This window comes from Ipomoea nil, unplaced genomic scaffold (genome assembly GCF_001879475.1).
Source record: "Ipomoea nil cultivar Tokyo-kokei standard unplaced genomic scaffold, Asagao_1.1 scaffold0688, whole genome shotgun sequence".
NCBI classification, from domain to species: Eukaryota; Viridiplantae; Streptophyta; class Magnoliopsida; order Solanales; family Convolvulaceae; genus Ipomoea; species Ipomoea nil.
Genome location: NW_017617116.1, coordinates 134,880 through 161,128, shown reverse-complemented (window position 1 = coordinate 161,128; position 26,249 = coordinate 134,880). Strand labels below are relative to the sequence as shown.

The 26,249-nt window shown below is 32.5% G+C and overlaps 1 protein-coding gene across 2 annotated transcripts; it reads left to right on the top strand.

Annotated features, from left to right (window-relative positions):
- Nucleotides 1-1,340: 1,340 nt before the first annotated feature.
- On the top strand, nucleotides 1,341-11,420 carry LOC109175572 (cytochrome b561, DM13 and DOMON domain-containing protein At5g54830-like). 2 transcript variants are annotated; one of them, XM_019324845.1, is made up of 5 exons: nucleotides 1,341-1,525; nucleotides 1,762-1,912; nucleotides 7,601-7,738; nucleotides 7,847-8,001; nucleotides 8,238-11,420. In XM_019324845.1, the coding sequence occupies exons 2-5, from the start codon at nucleotides 1,766-1,768 to the stop codon at nucleotides 10,987-10,989; spliced, it is 3,192 nt and encodes a 1,063-aa protein (XP_019180390.1). In that variant the 5' UTR covers nucleotides 1,341-1,525; nucleotides 1,762-1,765; the 3' UTR covers nucleotides 10,990-11,420. The 2 variants fall into 2 exon arrangements, with proteins under 2 accessions (XP_019180390.1, XP_019180391.1); XM_019324846.1 differs by lacking the exons at nucleotides 1,341-1,525; nucleotides 7,601-7,738; nucleotides 7,847-8,001 and having other exon boundaries at nucleotides 1,866-1,912.
- The last annotated feature ends 14,829 nt before the right edge of the window (nucleotides 11,421-26,249 follow it).

Genomic DNA, 26,249 nt, shown 5'->3' with positions numbered 1-26,249 from the left:
TAATTACGACATAGTTAAAGAACCATTTTGGTTATTAACTCTTTAAAAAATTATGGACTAAATTGTCTTAAAATGAGGAATTAATGAGTCTAATTGGAGTTTTCATAATTTAAAAGGTCTAATTAAAACTTTTTATAATTTGACAATTTTTTTTCATTAATATTTTAAAAATGCTTGTACTAGGCAACCAACTTCTTCACCAAGGGCCTTAAAAATTTATTCTCTTGATTTCCTAATCCCCTCGTCTACTATACAAATTTGAAACTCTCACTCTACGATAGGTAATTTTTTCTTACCTTGATAGACTTTTTGTACAATTTGAAGAAGTAGGCTTCATTGATATTTAAAACTCTAATAGCTTGAGCCACTTCGCTTGTGCCGATCCACTCAAGACCATACGTCTCATCCGCACTCATATCTGGTCTCACAAGGGCAACCATATCATCATTGTATGAAAATCTATGTTCTCCAAGCTTTGACTCTTTCTAATTGAGCCTTCAACTATGGATCCTCCCGCCTTATCTCCTCCTCTACACTTTGAATAAGATTGCCAGTAACTGTTGCATTAGATTCTTTAGCATGTAGAGTGTTTGCAATGTCTTGGTCTAGTTGTACTTGGCACTTGCACTTCTATATTAATTTGAACTTCTACTCCTACAAGTAGTTCAACTCTCTCCTTCTATCTCCTTGCATATTCTCATGATGCCTTTGAGGATGAGCAATTGAGGGGAATTGAAGGTTTGAGATGGTGGTTGTGATAGAGAGAGACTGATATAAAGGAAAGAAGTTAGAAGGCCAGGTGCAGAAGAAAGTGAAGAAGAAAAGTGAGGAAGAAAGAAGAAAAGTGTTGCTACAAGGAGTCAATGCATTTATTTTTTTACTGTTCATTCGTGTTTTCTAATAAGAGACAGTCTTTTGAGTGTATTTCTGATTTCTTATTAAATGGAGAATTGTTCTCAACTTTGAAAATTGGAAAATAGCATAGTAAACACCTTTTTTTAATTTCAATTTTCAAATTTGATTTTTTTTTTAAAAAAAAATTTCTGTTATCAAACGCCCTCTAAAAATTAAGAAATTTTTATTCTCCGAGTAAAGGAAAGCATCGGAAAATTACTTGAGGAGTGTGATGGACCTAGGCTAAGGAAGTCCATAATAAAGTTGTTCATGAAAATAAAATCGGGTCTCTTAGTAAATCAGAGTTCAAGTATCTAATTTATGTGTTAAATACAAAGACAATTGTGTAAATCATTTTAGTGGATAAAATAATTTATAAGATGACGACCTATATTATCGCGAAACAACTTTATTATCATTAATTATAAAATCAACGGTCTATTTTACTTGCCATGTATACACTCGTGCAAAGTAATCCCTGGAAATGAAAATTCGCTCTTCATTTCTACTTTATTTGCAGCAATGAATCGCTTCTGAATCTGAATTCCAGAAATTTCAAAATTCAAACCTCAACGTAGAGCGCCTGAGTTCCTAGTTCTGTCTTTCTTCGCCGCATATATAGTCACTTCAGGTCGGTTGTTCGACCTTTTTACATCATACATGATTCCGGAGATCAGTTGGCCAAAAGCCCTAACTGACATTTACATTTGAAACTTCAATTTTAGTTCAATTACGTGACAACCTAATAATGTTCTACTGAAGTCCGTGGATGCGTAACTAGTGTTTATCATTACTCTCCCTTTTGAATTTATTTTACGCAGAATGTATGTACTCATTGCGTTTCTTTTGTATGATGATCTGATGCAGGGAAATGGCTAGTTTGGCGGAAAGGCTTCATGTTCGGTGGGAGAGAAGGCCCGTTTACAATTTGGACGATTCAGACGACGAAGCTGATATTAGGCGCGGCAAATCTGGCCTTTCACAGGAGACAATAGAGAGATTTGTCAGACACGATGCGGTAAATTGCTCAATTTCGGTTTTTTTTTTTTTGTTCTTCTTATACTCACATTGCACATTTCTATGTACTTTTATATTGTGTTTGCTCTCTTGTTTTTACACTCTCTGTGCTACACTATTCACTGACCAACACAAAATGAACTGTGTAACTTGAAAATGAAGACATTCACTGGTAGTTTGGTTAGTGAGACAATCTTGGACACAAAAAGATGGTTATTTTATTTTATTTTTTCCCTTAAATATGATTTCTCTTACTGTGAACTTTCAACTCCACTGCTCATGATGTAAGGATTCAAATTAAATAGAGTTTCTGGAATTTTAGCTTCAGCAGTGTCTAGGATGTAAACTGATTGATCAAATGTGAGTTTAACACTTTAACATGCTTGGTTGGCTATTGAAATATTGGTTGTTTGCATTATAAACTGGACTTTGGTGAAAATTTAAGTATTTTAGGCTGCGTGATGGGCTTCCACTGTAGCAATGGGCAAAGTAACTTTAAAAAAAAAAAAAAAAAAAAAATTTATCCCACTTACTTGAAATTGACATCAATGTAGAATTGGCAGTAAGAAATTTTGCTGTGGTCCATGCTTCATAGAGGATCCCTTTTAAAAGGACTAGAATAAAGTCATAAACTGCTCAGTTAAATGGAAGAGTAGTTTCTCTGTAATTAAATATCGCATTACTATATCACTCTTGGATCATAAAAGATGCAAGAAATGCCTGGTCTGTGTTTGAAATTAAAACTGTATTATGATGTAATTATATATGCACTTTACCTAAGTGTGGTTACTACTTGTTGGAATTTAATTTAGGCAACCTTCCAATATGGCACTTTGTAATTCCAACTACTCTCTACTTTTATTCTAGCATTATCTTGGACATTTTACTCCCTATAGTAAGAATCTTTGATCATTAGGCTTGCAAATTTGGAGTGCCTTTTTATAAACCACTTAAAGTTAGCTTGATAATTATATGGAAAATAGAATGTTATGGCCAAGACCATAGAAATACGATAAATAAGTGGAACACATTAGTTCACTCTCAGATAGGGTAGTAGGGAGGTCGAAGGGCAATTTCTCATTCATGAAACGAACACTTTTAATCCCAAAGAGCTGAGTGGGGTTGGGGGGATTGGGAGTGAGAAAATATGTTGGCCAAATGGCATAAGTAGGAAAAAGAAGAATTTAGGATGAAATTTACTTAGGAAGAAATGATGCCAAACAAATTGTCAGGTTTAATTATTGGCTTACTTGAGAAGGTTTTAATAATTAGGTTATGAAACACCTATTGGATTAAAGTTTAAAATCAACCCTAGAATGAGAACTGTAAACTTATACACAGAAATGGATTGGGACATGACAAAGGCATGTCATAATGAAAGTGTAGATAAATATTACTTGTTATGCCAGGATATAGCACTATTGTTGTTGCAATTAATTAACATGTCTGTATGTCTCGTGACCAAGTGATTCCAATCTCAGAAATGGATGGATGCTAGGATCTTGTAGTGAGTGGATTATCTCATTATCCTGTGGGGTGTTCTTTGTATTTGGGTTGCAACTTATTTTATGCTTTCAATAAAAGAATTATCAATCAAAAGTCATTTTGATTATTGAGTAATATGTCTTAAAAAGAAAATGGATACATTTTACAATCTTGTACACCATTTAGCACTTCACTTGGAATATACATTAGTAAGATTGTTGAATCATTTTAAAATCTTTTTGCATTCTTTGGCAGTAGGTCTTTCATATTTTGTATGGTAAGTATTTATTGAACTTCAACAATTAGTCATCTATCATTTATAAACTCCATTTCTCCTATATGAATGGTTTTTCTTTATTTTGAGATTTCATGAAATAAAATGATCCTTTCCCATAACAACAATAATTATTTTATACAATAATCTGAATCAACTAAAATATTTCTACTAAAATCTTGATGCAATGTTTTTACTGTACAATTTACAAACTATAGATTCTTTATGCTCTATTTATTTGTACAATTTTACCTAATATTCTACCGTACTGATTGGAGTACAATGATGCATTTAAACTCTATTTTCTTTATATCCACTTCTATTTAAGATTTTAAGATGGATGAGGATAGTATCATGAGCTTTTGAATATCACCATTATAAGGAACAGTTCATATGAATGTTATGCATTTATGCCTTGTACTCTCGTATTTTCATTTATTTATTTATTTTTTAATATTTTGACATGGTTGAGTTCATGATAAGTCACATGCCAAAATTTTGTTGTGTGTATTTTAATGTTCGTCATCATAACTCTATGTGCATATTGAAATGCAACGATGGCATTCATTAGCTCATCCTATAATTAATCTATAATGGTTTGAATTTATTGTTAAGAACAATGAAATTTGTCCATTTTAAAAACCAAATGTATTCTTCTTTAATCACTTTTCTGGTTGATATGGAAGGATTATTTGCTACTAAGTTATTCTGAAGAACATCAAGCACCTTTGAAATGTCAAGGTTTATATCACTTTTTCGTAATTTTGGAACTAATTACATTCAATTATTGTTTTGTTTTGTTTTTGTTTTTGTTTTTATTTTTTTGTTTTTTTTTTATTTTTATTTTTTATTTTTTGTATTTTAATGTTTTGACCTTTAAATAAATGCCTTCAAAGCGAAAATTGAAAAAAAAACATGTTTATTTCGCATTTACTTCGTAAAGGGGTATATGGGAAGTGGGTTAAAGGGGTTGTTGGGCTGTTGAAGATGGAATGGAGTGGTTGGTGGGCTTAATGACATATATTGAGGAGAGTGGGTCATGGGATAGGTAAAGATTGGTTGATTAGTGATTTAGTGGTGGTGGTTGGATAGTGTGGGGGGTGAGTGATGTGCAATAGATTATGATTCATGAACTTCATGCTCTTTCTAAAATGCCCTAAAAGTCCTTTTCTTTTCAAAATCATTACCTATTTTATTTTATTTTACTTATGAAATTGACGGAAGCATTATAATACAAGCTCTCAGTTTTTTTCCACAAAATTTGTAAACTACAAAATATTGAAAATAGTAGGCAGAAATATTACCAAATAGCGCTCCATAGCAACCAAGTTTGTAATTGATATTTCTATAAATTTTCCCAACTTTAAAATGTGAGTGTGTGTGTGTACATACATACAAAAAAACTATTATTGTTATCAAATCTCTAGAGTGCTAGTATAGCTTCAATGTTTTGATGGGTCATAATACTTCCAATTGCAGTAGAGCCTATTACTGCCCATGTTTCAGCTACATACTTAGATCCTTCAATTCAAGAAGGCATCTTACATTTTTTAAAATTTTTTTAATATAGACTGCTCTCTGGCAGCACATTAAATTCTAATTGGAATACATTTGTACTGTTGCATATTTCAATAGTGAGCATGGTTACTGTGGTCTGAAAGTCTAAATCAATTGATTAGAGTTGAAGACATAATCATGAAGGAAAAATTAGCAAAAATGTTTTGATCTCTCTTCAGTGCTTGCAACCTAAATTATTTTGAATGGGAAGAATGCAAAATATTGACGTGTTAAAAATATAGAATTGTGTGTTGCACTAGATTACTGTTAAAGTGCTATTTTAATTTTGACTTGGTAACTTTTTGAGTTGAGCCTTTTATATTCTGTTCAATTGACCGGCACAAGAGACTAGAATAGTAGACGGGTATTAATTTCATATAAAGTAACTTCTTGAATTGAGCCTCTATTATTTTTCATGGAGAAAAGGGTCAAATACACCCCTAAACATTATAGGAAAGTGCAATTAAGCCCTCAAACTTTTAAAAAGGTCAATTAAACACATAAACTTATCATTTTGATGCATTGAGATCCAATAACCGGTAACCTACCGGTAATTAAACATCAAAAAGTTAAATCGGCCGCAGGCGACCGTTATCCGGTCGCCTCCTCCTCCAGGAAGAAGGCGACGTGGAGAAGGAGGCCGGCGTGCTGTTGGACGCCGGCGGCGGCGGTTTTCGGTTTCCGGTGTACTTTTTTTTTGGATTATTGTTGATGATGGCGGTCAACGGCTGTGATGGTGGTCAAAGATGATATAGTTACCGGTAACCTATTGGGTACCTGCTAAGTGGACCTATTTGATTGATTTTATGAAGTTTATGTGTTTAATTGACCTTTTTAAAAATTTGAGGGCCTAATTGCACTTTCCTATAATGTTTAGGGGTGTATTTGACCCTCTTCTCTTTTTCACGTGGCTACAAATATTCACTGGTATTGAGACTAGTTATGTCTAGGTTCATGGCGTTGGTCTCCATAATTTATAAATATCATATTAAGGGTCTGCTCTTATTTTGATTTACTTTTGATGCAATTCTTGTTTCTTGGGTCTGGTCAAATAAAGCATTTGGCTTGATGAGTATCTTCTCCTTTCCCTTTTAAAGGTGTTGTCTTGTTGATTCAATCTGCTTACTGCTAACCTGGGTACAACTGAGTTCTTTTAAGTTTCTCTGTCATTTTGATACGTGGTTGGTTTGTCCTTAACTTTCCTTTGAACATCAGGAGTTTGCCAAATCTTTTACACAGATGATGTAATTAGTGTTGAATGGCAATTCAAACAATCCATCTCTTGCCAAGATTAGATATGATTCTATCTGTTAGGAGCTTATTAGTAATATCAATTATGTTTATTAAATTTCATGTTATCACTGGTAAAAATGGAAACTAGTTCAAATTTCAACCTTGTTTTATACGTTACTATCTATTATGTACTTTGTGTCATTTAATCCCTTACAGGTAATACTTTGTAATTATTGTACTCATTTATGTTTGATTCCCATTGGGGTGTAGTCAATAGGGTAGTGCTACAATGAGCATAAATAATTCCTTCCTAAAGTTGTGATATTTTCTATGGGATGTTAGCCTGTTAGGCTCTAGCTCTAGCATTTCAAAGTGGGTTGAATGACTTCCCCTTTCCTATCCCATAATGTGTTGTACATCCTACATTCCTACTGAGTGTGCTAGGTATGTCCCTAAGATATTTCTGAAAGTGATGACTTTGATTTTTATATATTTTGTTATTTCTAATAGTGGTGTAGGATGATAGGATTGGTTTTAAAAAGATTCCAGGGATCTTTGATTTTCTTTTTCAAGATTTCTATTTTCCTGATGTGGCAGTAAAAGAAATACTCTGCTGCTCGCTTAATCTTGTGTGATATATTCATGTGTATCTATTTCTGCAATTGAACTTTCAGAAACCTGGTTGATAGATGTATTTTGAATTTTAACATATTTGGCATAAATGTTAAGCGATCGTTTAGAGATTACTTCCTTCTTGTTAAGAGTCCTATATGGGTTATAAGGCCACGAGTTAGACTAGCTAATTGATTGGATTCAATCTTTTAGTGTGGTTTGGCCCATGTGCATTACAACCCAGTTGAGTGGCCTCGGCCCAATCTTAGATTCTAACACGGTATTAGAGCTTGTTCAGTCCACTTTGTGTTCACCTGGTTAAGCCGGTTTCAGGGGAGGATCCAATCCCAAGCTTGTTTGGTTCACTTTGATTTCACCCGGTTATCAGTGGTATTGGTGGCGTCCAAAGTTTTCGTTAATTTTGATTTTAGGATTATATGTATTGTCCCTGTACATTCTACTTATTTTACTGAAATGATCAGTTTTTATATGTACTGTCATTCTTATTTTTTGATTTCCTATTGATAGAAAGTTGATTCTTGTCAAGCTTGTGGTGGAGATGAGAATCTCTTGAACTGTGAAGCTTGTACTTACGCGTATCATCCAAAGTGTTTACTTCAACCCTTGGAAGCGACTTTTCCTAGAAGTTGGAGGTGCCCTGAAAGTGTATGCTCTTGTTTCCCTAACAATTGTTTTTCTAAAATTAAGGTGATAGTCAGTAGTTATTTAATATATATATATTTTCCTTTCCACTATGATTTTCTCTGTTCATAGGTGAGCCCTCTCAATGATATTGACAAAATATTGGATTGTGAAACACACCCAACTATTGGTGATGATACTGATGCTTCAAAACTTGGATCAAAGCAAATATTTGTGAAACAGTATGGTGTTAAGTGGAAAGGATTCTCTTATCATCGCTGTGCTTGGTATATCTCCATTGTGACAGTGCTTAGCTTTCTTTGATCTGATTTTTTCCCCTCGCTATATGAAATCTATAGTTTGATGGTTTTTCATGGTTGAATATTAATGTCCCATTTCTGCCAATTAGCTTAATTTTCATACCATTTCTGCAATGTTGATTCTCAAAGATCATTTGCCTTCACGATTTACTTTGCTAAATTACACAAGGCAACAGTTTCTCATGTGTTGTATACTATTTCAGCATGCCTGAGAAAGAGTTTGTCAAAGCTTACAAGACTCTTCCTTGTTTGAAGACTGAAGTGAACAACTTCCATCATCAAATGTCATGTATACTGCTCGTTCTTGGATTATTTTTCTGTTTCATTCCACTTTCTTCTTGTGATCCCGGACTGGGCTGCCCCAAGACTTGGAACAGCTCTCTTTTGAACTACACATATCAATTCTCCATGGCACAGCATCAATTGCGCGGTGTACTGAATGTAGTGGATGGTTGCTCCTTTAGGGTTAGCCAATTTGATATGCTGGAGGGTTCTGATGTGCGTTGGTGGGGTGCTGTTGGAGAAGAATTTGAGAATCTCACCAAGGGTTTTGTGATTTCTGATCAGATTTTGAACAAGACCTATAAAAATGAGAGTTTTGTTGTAAGTTTGATGAAGAACATGACATGGGATCATATCAAGGTTGTTTCCGTTTGGGATCTGCCTACAACCTCGGGTTTTGGGCATGTTGTACTGGGAAATTCGACAAACTCAACTAATTATTTGGCTCCGTCAAGTGTGTATGTGAATGGGTCTGAAGTTCAGGCAAAAGGGCAACCCACAATGTTGGAGAATTGCAGAGTCTTGTCTGAGAATTATAGGATTAGGTGGACTTTAAATGAAGATACAATTGATATTGGATTAGAGGCTGCAATTCCATTTGTTAATTATATGGCATTTGGGTGGGCAAATCCTAATGCTTCATCTAAGTTTATGTCTGGCGGTGATGTGACAGTCACAGGTTTCAGGGAGGATGGCATGCCATTTGCTGATGATTTTTTCATTTCAAAGTATAGTGAATGCATGATAAAAAAGGATGGAAATGTTGAGGGTGTTTGTCCAGATACTGTATATGAACCATCTGATCAAGTATTAGTAAATAATACAAGGTTGGTTTATGGTCACAGAAGGGATGGTGTGTCGTTTATTAGGTATAATAGGCCCCTTAATTCTGTTGATAAGAAGTATGATATTGCATTGTACCCAAAGGATAAAATGACAGTTATATGGGCATTAGGATTGATAAGGCCTCCAGATAGTCTCCGCCCTTTCTATCTTCCACAAAACCATGGGGGTACATATGGGCACTTGACCCTTAACATTTCAGAACATGTAAATGATTGCCTTGGACCTCTTGATGCGGATGATAAACAAGATCAAGATCTTGTAATTGCTGATAAAAAGGAACCACTTATTGTTACAGCAGGTCCAGCATTATATTACCCCAATCCACCAAATCCTTCACGAGTTCTCTACATCAACAAGAAAGAGGCACCTATTCTCAGGGTTGAGAGGGGAGTTCCAATAATATTTTCACTACAAGCTGGGCATGATGTGGCATTCTATATTACTTCTGACCCAATTGGTGGAAATGCAACATTGAGGAATGCATCCGAGACAATATATTTTGGGGGTCCAGATGCAGAAGGAGTTCAAGCCAGTCCTACAGAAGTGACTTGGGCACCTAACCGTAACACACCAGACCTGGTTTACTATCAGTCTGTTTATACACAGAAAATGGGTTGGAAAGTTGAAGTAGTTGATGGTGGTTTACCAGATATGTACAACAGCAGTGTTATTTTGGATGACGAACAAGTTACCCTCTTCTGGACATTGTCAGAAAATTCAATAGCTATGGCTGCTCGGGGCGAGAAAAAGAGTGGTTATCTTGCAATTGGGTTTGGTCGTGGAATGGTGAATAGCTATGCTTATGTGGGTTGGGTTGATTTGGACGGAAAAGGAAGGGTAAGCACATATTGGATAGATGGAAGAGATTCCTCTAGTATTCATCCAACATATGAGAACTTGACAAATGTTAGATGCAAGTCAGAAAATGGCATCATAACTATGGAGTTTACCCGTCCATTTCTTCCATCATGCATTAAAGATGATAGGCCAGAATGCAAAAACATTATTGAGCCTACAACCCCACTCAGAGTTGTATGGGCAATGGGTGCTCAATGGTCAGAGGGCCACGTAAGTGTGAGAAATATGCACTCTATAACAAGCAGTAGGCCTGTTCAGGTGCTGCTTATGCGTGGTTCTGCAGAGGCAGAGGAGGATTTACGTCCAGTATTAGCTGTACATGGATTCATGATGTTTCTAGCCTGGGGTATCTTGCTTCCGGGTGGGATTCTGGCTGCTAGATACTTAAAACATGTTAAGGGAGATGGTTGGTTCCAAATTCATGTTTATTTGCAGTATTCAGGAGTAGCAATTGTTTTCCTTGGCTTTCTTTTTGCTGTAGCTGAACTTCGGGGCTTTGCATTCAACTCACTTCATGTTAAGTTTGGACTTCTTGCCATAATACTTGTCACTGCACAACCAGTGAATGCATATTTGAGACCTAAGAAGCCTTCTCCGGGTGAGGAGGTTTCATCAAAAAGAGTTCTTTGGGAGTATGTCCATGTTGTCACCGGCAGATGTGCCATCATTGTTGGGATTGCTGCTCTTATAAGTGGAATGAAGCATTTAGGAGACAGGTATGATGATGAAGATGTCAGTGCACTCATCGGGGCCTTAATTGTTTGGTTTCTAATTGGTGCTTTGACAATGATATATTTGGAGTATCGTCAAAGGAAGAGAAGGCGAGATAGAGAATTTGCAAGAAGCAATTGGGTGTTGGGTAATGGTGAGGAGGACGATGTTGATCTACTGAGTCCAAGCAGGGCTGTAGACAAAGACTTGCAAGGTTCTGAAAGAATGGAAGTTCAACTGGAACCCTTGAAAAGATAGAGATACACACAGATTTGTTGTAAATTTTGGACTCACCACCACCAATTTTGGCGCTTGTTAATGGTTCAGTATATAGCAACCCATCTTTATTTTCCTAAATCTTTGAACCCCTTTTTCATTTCCAAATGCTTATTGATGGTTTGTTGCTGCCTAAAGATTTGGTCCTACATCCTCTCACCCTTACCCCTAAACAAGGAAAAAGATCACTGAAAGAAATGCTTTTTTTACTCTTAAAGATTGATTATATGTAGACTGCACTGGTCTTTTTTCTTCAGGTTATATCTACATTGGACCAAGAGCTGTTCTTGCAACCGTGCTTGATTTGTTAGCCTTCTTCCTTTGTCCTGCTCTGCATTTGATGGATCATTAATATTTCCAAGTAGAATCAATACCATGAAAGTAATTGGCTAAAAATTACTTTTTTCATGTAATTATTTAGTTTATGAAAGTGAATCCTATATTCCTATGTGCATGGGATCCAAGAGTTTAACAATAATATGACAAACCACTATAAAGGATATAACTTTTTGACTAATTAATTTTCCAGTTTTAGACCATAATATATATATTTTTAAAGAAGTTTGTTTTTCTTAGTTTGACATGTTTCTGATGCTACCCAACTAATGTTCACCTTTTGGTTGTGTTGGAGACCACTACCCCATTCTCCTTGCTTCCTTTCCTTGCAATTACAATCTACCACTATATATTGTCAAATCAGGGGTTTGAGTCAAATAAGATGATCTGACTTTGAAGAGAAGTGGTTTGGGTTCAGTTTTTGAATCTGATATGCTGAGGTATGATTTCATATTCTTCATATAAATTGTATTGCCTCATTAGTCATTTTGTTGGGATTCAAACCAGCACACAAAAACAAAAGACATGCTTGTTTTTCTTTGATGTGGTTAAATGTAGTATGTCAAAATTTAGTTTAAAAGTAGCTTCGGGCTTGTTTTAGGTTGTATTTTATTTAGTTGATCTTTAAATTGATACAAGCTCTCAATTTTGTTCCACAAAATTTGTAAACTACAATATAGCAAACAGAACTATTACCAAATAGGGCTCCATAGCAACCAAGTTTGTAATTGATATCTCACTAAATTTTCCCAACTTTAAATTGTGTGTGTGTGTGTATACATCAACAAACTTTAGTTATTGACTCTCTAGAGTACTAGTATAGCATCAATGTTGTGACGAGTCATTAGCCTTGTGATGCATATAGACTGCTCTTTGGCAACACATTAAATTCTAATTGGAAGACATTTGTACTATTGCATATTTCAATAGTAAGTACAAAAAAACTATTGTTGATGGGATGATAGGATTGGTTTTAAAAATTTTCCAGGGAGCTTCGGTGTTTCGTTTTCAAGATTTCTATTTTCCTGATGTGGCGGTAAAAGAAATACTCTGCTGCCCTATATGCATGTGTATCTATTTCTGCAACTGAACTTTAAGGAACCTGGTTGGCAGATGTATTTTTAATTTTAACCATTTAGATGTCCGTTACATTTGTTTTCTTTGTTTAAAAAAAAAAAAAATCCTAAGGATTTGGCATAAATGTTAAAGCATCCTTTAGAGATTACTTCCTTAATTGTGATTTTAGGGTTATATGTATTGTCCTTGACTCCTTGTACATTCTCTTTATTTTGTTGAAATGATCATTTTTTATACTTCGATTTTTATTTTTTTGTCTTCCTATTGATAGAAAGTTGATTCTTCTCAAGCTTGTGGTCGAGATGAGAATCTCTTGAACTGTGAAACTTGTACTTATGCATATCATCCAAAGTGTTTACTTTAACCCTTGAAAGCCCCTTTTCCTAGCAGCTGGAGGTGCCCTGGAAGTGTATGCTCTTGTTTCCCTAACAATTGTTTTTCTAAAATTAAGGTGATAGTCAGTAGTTATTTATTTATTTATTTCCTTTCCACTATGTTTTTCTCTGTTCATAGGTGAGCCTTCTCAATGATATTGACAAGCTTCCGTTTCCGTTTCAGGGAGAGGGTCCAATCCCAAGCTTGTTCGGTCCACTTTGAGTTTATCCGGTTGCCTATGGTATTGATGGTGTCGAAAGCACTTTTGTTTCACGGGGAGGGTCTAATCCAATTTGAAGTGGTCAATTGGTTAGATTCAAAATGACTTGGCTTGAGGGGGGAATGTTAAAGAGTCCACAATGAAAAAGAAGAGAGAAACATATGGGTTTATAAGGCCGTGGTTAGACTAGATAATTTACTGGATTCAATCTTTTAGTGTGGTTTAGTCCATGTGCATTAATAATCCAATTGAGTCACCTCGGCCTAATCTTAGATTCTAACAAATATTAATGTCACATTTCTGGCGTTAGCTTAATTTCATGCCATTTCTGCAATATTGATTCTCAGATCTTTTGCCTTCATGATTTACTTTATTAAATTACAAAAGAAAATAGTTCCTTATGTATTATATACTATTTCAGGATCCCTGTGAAAGAGTTTGTCAAAGCTTTACAAGACTCTTCCTTGTTTGAAGACTAAAGTGAACAACTTCCTTCGTCAATGTTATTTGATGAATGACACAGAAGATTATGTTGGTTTACGACCAGATTTAGCAGATATCATTCTTTCAGTGTTGTTTATTTTACTGTAAAGCTTTTTATTACTTGGATACCTTAAAGTGTTACTTAAATATGCGATTTGAGGCTGAGTTGGACTTAATCTCATCGTTTAAGTGGAAGAAAGTTACAGTCTGCATAGTGTATGTTTAGAGTGGTTTAATCAATTGGCATGTTGTTATTGCAGTATTCTACCTTCGATTTTGAGTATAGAGTTGATAGGTAGAGATAACAGTTTTCTAACCGTATTATTCTTTTGGTCACACAAGGCCTAGCTAGCTTCTATTTGATTCTCTTTTGATTAAGAGAATCTTATGATTATTTATCTCATATGATACAATGCCTTCTAAATAGATAATTATTATGATTATGGTTATGCTAGTCTTCTAGAAAATGTCTCTTTTAATTTCAAGCCACCTATTTCTTTTGGAACACTTGTATTCAAATATCTTCTGAACAACTTGTGGTATCTCCTATGGACTTAGCTCTTTTAGCCCGTTTGGTTCATGACAACTAATTGAGGAATGCAATTTAAATTCCATTGAAAATAAATTAATGAGAAAATTGATTGCATTGTTTGGCTAGTAGAAAATAAATTATTGAGTGTTATAAATATGTATTTAGTGTGGCCATTATTACTATTGATTATGTAACGGTCAGGAGATTTATGACCACATTATATCTTCCGTTACATTTGTGTATTATATATGTTGTGGTTGGATGTAATATGAAGGACACAGATATGAATGAATAAGAATATCCTCTTGGCCTTGTCTCTTACTTTCACTCTCTGCAGTTTCTTTGATCAATCAATCATGTTGGAGCTAATAGGTTACAACACGTTATCAGCACGCTCAACCTCAGGAGTGAACGGTAATTGTACAAGTTTTTATGCCTTATTATTTCCGGATTCCTTAAATCACATATGTTTATGATTTTGTGAATTTGCGAATTTATACATATGATGATTTATTTTTTTCTGATAATATATGCATCGGTGGAATATATATTCTCTGTGATTTATGTCTATGTTTCTGCCAATATCTATATACTTTGATAGTATATATTTTGCATAATCATTTTCCAGTATGTATAATATACATATCTTTTCCGGGTTTTTTATTTTTTTTTATACTGTGTATATGTTTTATGCTAAAAAAAATAAAAATCACTTTGTAATGCATCTTACATACTCCGCATATTCTAAACCAAACAAAATCTACAATCTACACATATGTATCTGTTTTAATTTTGTTTTGTTTTAACACTATGAACAACCATATATGTGTTTTTGTAATTTTGTACTGATATACTATTTTTGCCCGATCAATAAATAAACTATACCTTCTGCTTGTTCGCTGGATTCAAACATCCTTTTTTTTTTTTTTTTTATTTAATGTCGACGACGGCGTGAATGGCGTTGGATGGAGAAACGCTGGCAACCGGTGGGAGGCGACTGAAGCGAGATGGCGGCGGCGACGCGACTGGCCTTTGCAGCCCGCTGCTGCTGTTTCTTTCTTCCTGTTTTCGCCGGCGACTGCGATCTTGGGTTGGCGAAGCCGGGTGTGATGACAACATCGCTGTTCGACGACGACGGCTACAATCGGCCGGTCGCTGGCGATCCGTGCGTCGCGATCGGCGATGGCGTCCTGACGGCGAATAGCACCACAAGCAGATCGGATCGACGACTGGAGATCCGTCTTCCTTGTTTTGGCCGCCGGCGATCCGACCATGAAAAATATATGAATTCAATAGCGTCATTGGTAACGGTAGCATGGAGAGACTCTATGATACTATGGTCCAAGATGAGAAACTTTCCATTGATTTAACAAATGTGGTTCCACGCCTAGGGCCCCTTACCACTGTCATTTACAATCTTTTGAATTGCCAGGTAACTGCATAATATTTTCATAGCAGGTTTATTCTTATTTTTGGTAATCTAAGCATATGACAGTCTTATGGTTACCCTTTAATCATTTTTATGGCTAGAAATAATTTTACAATTTTGCCATAATTTGATAATTTTGGTAAAGGTATTTTTTTTTAGTATTGCCATAATAATCTTGATTATGATATAAGAATCATATTTTAGAATTCATATTGAATTTTCTTATCTAAAATTTATGTGGTAATAATGACGATATTACGCCTTTCAATTATTGTTGTTGATTTTTTTATTCAGTTACGATACCAAAAAAAAAATGTTTATAACATTATTACTATTAAGTAATAATTATTTTGAACTGAGAAATTCATGTATCGTAACTTTATTGTCATTGGACAAATTTATGATGGCGGGCAAATTCATGTTCATGCCTCATCTCCTTACCATAAGTTTTATTATTATTTATGGATAATTGGTTGTGCATTCATGGAAATTGGTGTAACTCACCCAAAAATTATGCTTCATTGTCCATATAAAAATTGTCGTTAAAATCAATATATATTGATTATCCATATATATATATATCTTTCTTCCCGCTGGTACATATATAAACCAATTGCCACATAAATTATTGTTACACGATTTGTATGCTATGGCTAAATGCTAATGGTTTTCCATGCTATCCATGTCATTTATCCACATAAGTTCCGTATGCGTACCCATAGTTTAAATTGCTTTTAATATTACTGCCAAGGCTGTAAGGAAATAATTATGTTAGGCTTGCTGCTTCCCGGGCATTATACAATGCATTTGGCTTTACTCAAGCAAAATTTTAATAATGATATGGAGCGAGATTATATTATGAGAGTTGTGGCTACTCTTTCACCATAAGTGAAAATTTGACGGGATTTTTTTAATGTTTGGTGTCTAATTTCATCAACATGCTACGAGATGTTTGCTCCATGCATGCATGTCATATTTTTGCTCATATTATTTAAGCCATTTTTTTTCGGAAAGCAAATTATGCAATTTTGGAGGAAATATGTTTTTTGGAGACCTTCAAAAATTGAATAACCAATATCTTGATCCACTACATATCACATACACTAGTACATGATGCATTTCCCTATCTGCCTTCAATTTTTTTTAGTATGCAACCCTTCTAGCTATATCCCATCATGAGAAATCAACAATGATGTTGGTTGCATTATAAGATCTTTTCTCGGCATTAGGGGGAGATTTGAAATTTCTAATTAATTAAATGCCGAGAAATTGATAAAAATCTTCAAACCCATGTACTAGCCTTATAGAACCAGAAGTTCAGTCATTGAACAAATTATCTGCTAGAAATCTCAATGAGTGACTAAGTCCATAGAAAATATTTTAAGAGTTGAAATCCCCAACTAGGACTAAACATCTCTACCGTTATGCCAGAAGCATATATTGGTTTAAGAATTTACAAAACTAGATCTAGTATAGAAATTTCGTCACTCCAGAAATATAGAAATTTTATCCTGAAGATATTCGTCTAGAAGGCGAAAACCCCCAATAAAATTGTAGGTGCACCAAATAACTAAAATACTGGGGAAGCGGAACAACCAAATCCAAATACTTTTGGGAAATGCCATATATTTGGTTGATACAAAATTGCCATGTGTATAAAAGATATCTATAAAGCTGTTACAGTTGTCGACAACATATTTTGCCTCTATTGCTCATAAATAAATACTTAAGTCTGGATCCAGAAATGAAAATAGTAGTATAACGCCTGCAGCGTGTTAACTGTTTTCATAGAAAATAGCAATTAAGGCATACAAATCAGAATTCGCTAATAAAAGGCGAGTGGAGGGTTTTTCGCAGAGACCCAATATTAGTCATGGCTTTATATTCCGCTATTCAATAAAACTAGCAGTAAATAAATTAGATATGTAGCTAATAGTTATAGTTATCACATATTTATATGGGTAACTTGTTACTTATATTTAAAATCCTTGATGGATTTTCTCAAAATGTGATGAATGAAAATCACAAAATAAGAAGTATAAAAGTTAGTAAGTTACTAACTATGATCTTTCTTATAGTCAATAAATTGATTAAATGTATTTTCTCCCCCATAACAAAGTATGAAAATATATTATCATAAACATGCCTAGTAATGCTATATGTGATTGGAAAACTCAAATATCATTTCCTCTTGAAAATATCCTAAATATATCCTCTAGTTTATCTTGAAAATCCCTAATGGATTTATAATTCTCGAAATGTGGATTTATTTAAGTGCCATTATTTACTTTTTATAGAGTTGCGAATGGGGTTATTATCCTCATATAGAAGGAATAATATGTACCACTATGTGCTCAATAAAGAGTTGATAATGGACTTATTTATTATCTCAGTCAATATTTATGGTGTAAACATCAATGAAATATATAAAGAGTTTGATGATGTTAAGTTACGAGATAAGATAACGAATAGCAAATCAAGGTAAAAATACTCGTATTGATGCTTTTTGGCATGAAGTCATCATACTTGTTACAGATAAAAATGTATATAGTTTTTCATGATATAAAATACCTTGATCCACATGAACTCCAGAAGAGTGATAAAATATTTGTTCAGAAGGTTTGCTCCAGTGACAAGTTAGCAAATGTATACCTACAAAATATCCATAAGATTGATATGTGTATGTAAAGAAAAATTATTATATTTAGGGGGAGCAACAAAATATAAACTATAAATAATTTTATTGGTCCAGATGATCATGAGAAAATATGATAAATTATAATGACAATCCTGAAGATTGTACCATATCCCTTCTCTACACCCTTTAGAAACAATGATTTTACAGGCAATATAGAATTTGAAGATTGTTATCTTCAGGGGGAGACATGAAGTACATTCACTCGAGTCAATCCTGTAGATTGGGTCTTAAAAGGACTAATAGTTATACATTTTGCAGCATATACATACCATGTAATCTTTTCCTCACTAGATTTTTCCCCAGGGTTTTCTAGTGTGGTTTTTAACAAGGCATGAGTATGATATAGTAATGACAATGGAGAAAAGTTGCAAAATAATTGGTTAATAAATAAACAAACTCCAAAATCCTGAAGATTATGCAGATTATGCCCTGAAGGCTTATGGTGTACTATTTTTCCCTTAACTAAGTTTTTCCCACAGGATTTTCTTAAGTTAAGGTTTTTAATGAGGCGACCAATATAATATATGTTTTTACATATATCATGTACTCTTTTCTTCAACTAGGTTTTTTTTCCACGTGGTTTTCCTAGTGAAGTTTTTAATGAGACATGAATCTATTTTCTATTGTAATCTCTTATTGTCTAGGTTTTTCCCACAGGGTTTTCCTAGCAAGTTTTTAATGAGGCAAGATCGTGGCCAAATAATGTCCAAGGGGGAGTGTTATAAATATGTATTTAGTGTGGCCATTATTACTATTGATTATGTAACGGTCAGGAGATTTATGACCACATTATATCTTCCGTTACATTTGTGTATTATATATGTTGTGGTTGGATGTAATATGAAGGACACAGATATGAATGAATAAGAATATCCTCTTGGCCTTGTCTCTTACTTTCACTCTCTGCAGTTTCTTTGATCAATCAATCATGTTGGAGCTAATAGGTTACAACATTGAGAATATTGATTCCATTATTTGGTTGGATTTAGAATTGTCAAGGAATTATGAGTATAAAGACTAACATGCTCTTACATAATAATCTAAAAACATAATAAGTCTCAATCAAAGTTATATCCCTCATTTATGTCCATATTTTTAATGCTAATCATTTTGTATATTGTGCTTTTAGAGTTGTATTATATAATTTTTTGGACAAAAATATCCCTACTGTTATAACTTCCGTTATCTTTTCCATCATTGTTACCATGCACATGCATCCATCATATATTTTCTTATATTCTTTAATGATAATAATATTTGTAGACATTATATATTGGATTATTAGAATAAATAAATAAATTTGATTTCATATAGATTTTAATTAGTAGGGTTTGTTAGTTATTTTGAATAAATATAAATATTGGGCATATGTTTTTGCGCACGCGCATAGAAAAAACTAGTAATGACAATAAAAGTAATAGTAATTTATAAATTAAAATATTATAATTATAAATTATAAAGTAAAATATTATAAATCAAAAACATTAAATTAAAATATTATAATTATACATTTTATTAGAATAATATCATAAATATTATAGCAATATTTTTTTTTTAAAAATACTTATGATTCTTTATAAGATAGTATTTGTTTTATACTTTTTCAAATATTTTCAGTCCAAAGAATCTAAGCTCCCATTTAAATAAGCATTATTGCTATTGATAATTACCACTTGAGGATATTTTGTCTTGCTAGGTTGAACATTTGTTCCCAATTGCTTTGGAAAAAAACATACGAGTCAAGAAATTTTTTTCCTCATATTTGAAGAATTTAAATTCCTTTGAAATTCTTTTTCATGAACCAAACAAAGCATAATAGATTCTTCCTCAAATTTTAAGAATTTTAATTGGTTGGAATTTTTTTTCAGCGAACCAAACGCTCCCTGAATGTTCAAACGTAAACTCTTGTGAAGTTTGAACACACTTTGCAACTTAGGCACTTCATAGACATGCAATTTGCAAATTAGGCACTTCACTGACATAGGATATCATAGTGATTTTCTTTTGACCTTAACAATTTTATTAAGAAAATAAAATCTATTTTAAATTGGGGAATTTAGTTTCCTAATACATTATATAACATCATCAAAATCTATTAAATTACAGTTATTCTTAACACAATTTATTATGCAGTTCACGTATTTATATTAACTATAATTTAGTATGTGGTAAGTATAATGTTAAGCGTTCAAACTTTCTTTTTTTTTTTTTCTTTTAATTAGACGAGACATCTAAGTTCTATACTTCTATATAGCTATAGACTTCTAAGTGGAGCATGAGGAGAGGCAGTAGGGTGATGGCCCAAGTCAGGTTCGATAATAGCTTTCACGATTTCTTAATTATATGTTGGTTTAATCTTAATCATATAAGACCATTCTAATTATACTACAAATTATTCATGTAGGGGACTAAAATCATTCATTTGGGGACCAAAAGTGTATCGAAGTGTCAACAACAAAAAAAAGGCAAATTATGCTGCGGAACCGTGTAAGGTGGACACGATTTCAAAATTGTTCATAATTATGAATATATAGTTCAAAAATTATGAATATATAGTTCTATAATTATGAACATAGAGTTGTGAACATAATTATGAATATAGAGATTCAATAATTGTGAATATGAAGTTCAAAAATTCTGAATATATAGTTTTATAATTATAAACATAGAGTTCTATAATTGTGAATATAGAGTTCAATAATTATGAATATGAAGTTTAAAAATTATGAATATATAACTTTATAATTATCAACATAGAAATTGGTTTTAAACGATTGCAAAAAAAAGGGTGAATTCATTAGATTCTATAACTAGAAGATTAAAAAGTATATTTTTTTTCTTTAAAATATAATTAAAAAAATAATATCAGAGAGATTAATTGCTTATTTATTACGACGACATAAAGTCAATCAACAACTTGAATTGTGATGAAATTACTTGGTAATAAAGAGTATAGGCAACTCCGGCAAGCTATGTACTATGTAGTATAAATTTTGTCAAAAAGGCTACAAGCTAATTAAGTATTATTCAGTGTTGCAAAAATCGCGCTTAGGCGCCGAAGGCGGTTTGGTCCACTAATTTCTCAAAAAAATGCTTATTTTGCTCTTAATTTTAGTTTTTATTTTATGTATTTAGATTGTTTAAACAATCTTTTGAACACTTTTACAACCACTTACATAAATAGTTTGTAAGAAATAACTATGGAAACCTTATGTTTTATTATTAAATTTTGAAAATTTTTAATTTTTAATTTTATTTTTACTTAAAAAAAATAAAAAATAATAAAAATAAAAAATCTGCGCCTAGGCGCCCCCTTGCCGCCTAGGGAGCGCCTAACATTTTTTGCAACATTGGTATTAATCATGCGGAGATGTGCAATTCCACGTTATGACAATTATACCGTGGATCATAATACACATGATAAGGTGCACCACTAATAAATATTTATTTTTAGTATACTAAAAATGTTCATTTTTAATATTTTGTTCATTTTTTTTTGATAATATACTAAAAATAAATATTTAGCAAATTAAAAAGGAATAAGGGTCAAATAGGTTATCGACCGGCCGCACATGATAATGCAATTAAGTCACTGAACTCAAAAAAACTACAATTGAGTTCCTAAACTAACTCATTTCAAATAATTTGTCCAATTTGCAGGTTTTTCCCATTTCTAACAAGTCACCCAAATTTAAAATATTTTTTTAAAAATAATTTTAAAAAATAATTAATTAAAATAAACTAAAAAAAAAAAAAAAATCATCTCCGCCGGAGACGAAGAAGGTATCTTCGTCTCCATGGTCTATAGTATAACAATTGCCATGTTGATTTGTGGGTTATATAATCTTCACCCAAAAGGTTGAATCCCTAATCTCAAGGGCCCCTCACACCCCGGCCCGATAGAACATTTGGGAGGATGTAAATTGATGAAATTTTAGGTAGACCAAACTGTACAAAGCCTTCTCATACTCCATGATATGTAGTTTAATTCATTCAGTTAAATAATATGCAATTTAATACAAATAAATACCTTTTATATGGGTTCAAGCTTTAGTGGGACGGTACGGTATTGACTCTTTGTACTTCAATAGGTTGAAAAAACATATTTAAACATATACTACAATGTAACAGAGTCAGTAATACTAAAAAAAATACCTTTTATATTCATTTAAAAACATTTAATTTGTATTCCTTTTTCAACTCAACTGAATATATCTAAAATTATATAAACGAAAGTTAACTTCAAAAAAAAAAAAATATAAACGAAATTTAGTGATGGTAAGATTTTAGCATAAGTGAAAATTTTGTTGGTATAACTAGTTGCAGTATTAACTTGGCACATTATGTTTATTTGTTTGTACATTAACATTGTTTTTCTTATTTTATGTTGTTTTTTCTTTCTAAATTGTAACACGATTAAATAGCACCGTTAAATATAGTTGTGTAATAGTATATATTTTGTATTTGTACTTAAATTGCTTTTATAATGGATTGTTTTGGTGGATTAGGAGGTTTCTTTGAGCTCATTTTAAGTCTGGTGTTGTTATTTTTACTACATTTAGGAAAAATTACCCTTTTCGTCTATAAGTTATATTGTAATTGTAGAATTCGTTCCTAATTTGTGGTCGTGCTCACTTTTCATTTCTAAGCTATCAATGACGTTGCATTTTTTGTCAATTTACTAACAAAACATTAGTGACAAAATTACTCAAATTTGCAACGTTGGTATAACTTAGGAACGAAAAGTGAGCATTAAAAGTTAATAAAGTGACGAAAAATGTAATTATTATTGTGTGGACGATACTATCAAATAATGTACATTTAGTACACTAAATAATATACTTTTAGTATGGTTGCAAAAATCGTGCCTAGGCACCCGGCCGCCGCCGCCGCGAGGAAGGTCGGAATCGGCCTCCTCCGCGTGAACCGGCGTTGAATTTAATATATATATATATATATATATATATATATATATATATATATATATATATATATATATATATATATATATATATATATATATATATTGCGTTGTAAAGTGGGAAAAGTTCGGGAAGGCATAACTTTTGACTCAATTGTCCGTTTTGGACAATTTTTTTTTTTCAAATCGAGTAATTTGGTCCACTAATTTCTCAAAAAAATGCTTCTTTGCTCTTAATTTTAGTTTTTTTTTTTAAATATATTTAGATGGTTTAAACAATCTTTTGAACACTTTTACAACCACTTACGTAAATAATTTGTAAGAAATAACTATGGAACCTTATGTTTTATTACTAAAATTTGAAAAATTTTAATTTTTAATAAAAAAATAAAAATAAAAATAAAAATAAAACATCCGCGCCTAGGTGCCTAGGGGGCGCCTAACGTTTTTTGCAACATTGACTTTTAGTATATTAAAAATGTATATTATATTCAAGAAAAGTATATTATTTGAGTACTGAAAGTACGTTATTGTTATAAAAAAAGTACATTATTTTGTATAATGTACATGCAGTACACAAATAATGTAACTTTTAGTATATTAAAACTTAAAAGTGTACTTTTGTAATGGTCCACATAACACTGTGTGAATTATGGTCCACACAATAATTTGCCAAAAAAATTAACACAATTAAAAATTAAGGACGAATTTTACAATTATCCACAAAAAATTGTAATCTTTTCTTACATTTATATTATATATTTAATTTGTTGTAAAGTCCGATTACTGAAAGTGTATGTACAGTTTCCGTAAACATTTGTCATATATCAAAAGAGTAAATTTCATTTTTAGTCCTTGACTATTTTGGCATTGCCACATTTAGTCCTACTCTTTTAATTTTATCATATTACATCTCTGACTTTAATTTGATTGTCACTATTGGTCCTCCGTTAAAATTTCCGTTAATCTACAGTTAATAATAAGGTCAATAATATCATTAACAACTTGTCTGAAATACAAATTAAAATCCATCTTTTTTATTATACTTCTTCTCTCTCGTAACTCTCTTTGTGCTAGAGTAAAGTCAGGAAATGGAAAGAAGTTCAAAATTAAAGGTACTTTATTCGATCATGTTGAGACTAGTAGATCGAATACAGTTGCTGATGATAAGAATGCAAGTTCGCCAAAGATGGATTTGATTTGTATTTGAGACAAGTTATTAAATTACATTATTAACCTTATAGTTAACGGTAGATTAACGGAAATTTTAACGGAAGATCAATAGTGGCAATCAAATTAAAATCAGGAATGTAATATGGCAAAATTAAAAGAGTAGGACTAAATGTGGCAATACCACAATAATTGAGGACTAAAAATGGAATTTACTCTATATCAAAATCAACGGTGGACCCAAAAATAATCAGATAGTGGGGCGAGAAATTACACACTTTGAAATGTGGTAAAAATCTCTTAACAAAATATTAAATATCATTAATTGAATAAAAGTTTTTTTTTTTTTTTAATAAAGAAGCTCATTAATTTAATCATAAGTTAAAACAATTACAAATTGGATTGAAGGACAATATACCATTTTTTATCGTCAGATATAGAAACAACTTTCCTAACAATGCTACGAAAAACTTGATTCGCATATTGTTTCACAAATTTGAAGCTAAATTCGTTGGATGAACTTAACGATTCTTTAATATCATTGAAGAATTGATCAAACATAGTCAAGACTAACTTTGGTTGAAAAGTCTTGCACACCATCTGAGTATATGTTTTCTATCTGTCGTTCATTGACAATATATCCATCGTTAATTGAATAAAAGAATTAGATTACAAGATATATTATATAGTTAAGTTCAACGAATGTCTCTTGTTTTTTGTGGTAATTTTAAATTTAGTTTCAGATTATCATTTTTGTTATTTAACACTCTAGACTATCATATTTTAGATACTTTTAGTCTAGACGAAATCCTATTTTAGGTAAGAGTATTTTTGTCTCTTCAATTTTTTATTATTTTTTCAATGAGTTAATTCCAATGGAGGTCCATTGTCTTTTGTGGCAATTTCAAATTTTGTCCTGGATAATCATTTTTACCATTTAACATCCCAAACTATAATATTTTGGACACTTTTGGTCATTCCAATGACTTTTTCAAGTGAAGACTTATTTTAGGAAAGCGCATTTCCGTTTATTCAATTTTTTCCCCGATTTTCTGCGCCATTTTTTTTTTTCGATTTTCATCTCTTCACCCGTTGATTGTACCATCCCCTTCATCCGACTCTTGTCTTTATTTCCTTCAACTCGGCCCAAAATCGTCCTTCATCAATGGCGATACTGAGTACGTAGGACATTCGAGTGCGGGGGAATCATTTTGCAACGTAGTTGGAAAGCTCAGGATGTCACCACCCGGTCGACTTCAGTCTGACTACTATTGTTTTAATCCATGATTATGTGAATAATCTACTATAGTTGTAGAGTTAAAAAAAAAAAAAAAGGATCTACTTGTGTCATCGAAAAGTACCGTTTCCTAAAATAGGGTTTCAAATAAAAAAAGTCATTAGAATAATCAAAAGTGTCCAAAATATGATAGTCTGGGGTGTTAAATGGCAAAAAAAATGTATGAGACTAGATTTAGAAATGCCACCAAAGACAAGAGACCTCTGCTGAAATTAACTCATTGGGAAAATAATAATAATAATTGAAGAGATGAAAATACCATGGTCTAAAATAGGGTTTCGCCGAAAAAGTCATCGGAATATAATGACCAAAAGTATCTAAAATATGATAGTTTGGGGTGTTAAATGACAAAAACGAAAGTCTGAATTAAATTTGAAATTGTCATCAAAGACAAGGGACCTCTGCTAGAATTAACTCATATATTATATTGTAAGTCAAAAAAACATTTTAAATCACATGTCATCTTTGACATTGATATGATATTCATAAATAAATTTTTTTCTTTTAGTTAGGTCAATTTCAAATTCTTCTATGTTAATCTAAATACAATGGCACAAAATAAAAACTTCTAGACTATCTTGATAAGTGATTCATCAAAGGCAAATTCTTTTGTGACACTGTCTCATGGGTCTCAATCCGTGAGACAGGGCGGGTCAAGAGAATTTAGATCTTATGGGATATGAGCTCAATAATATTATTTCTTT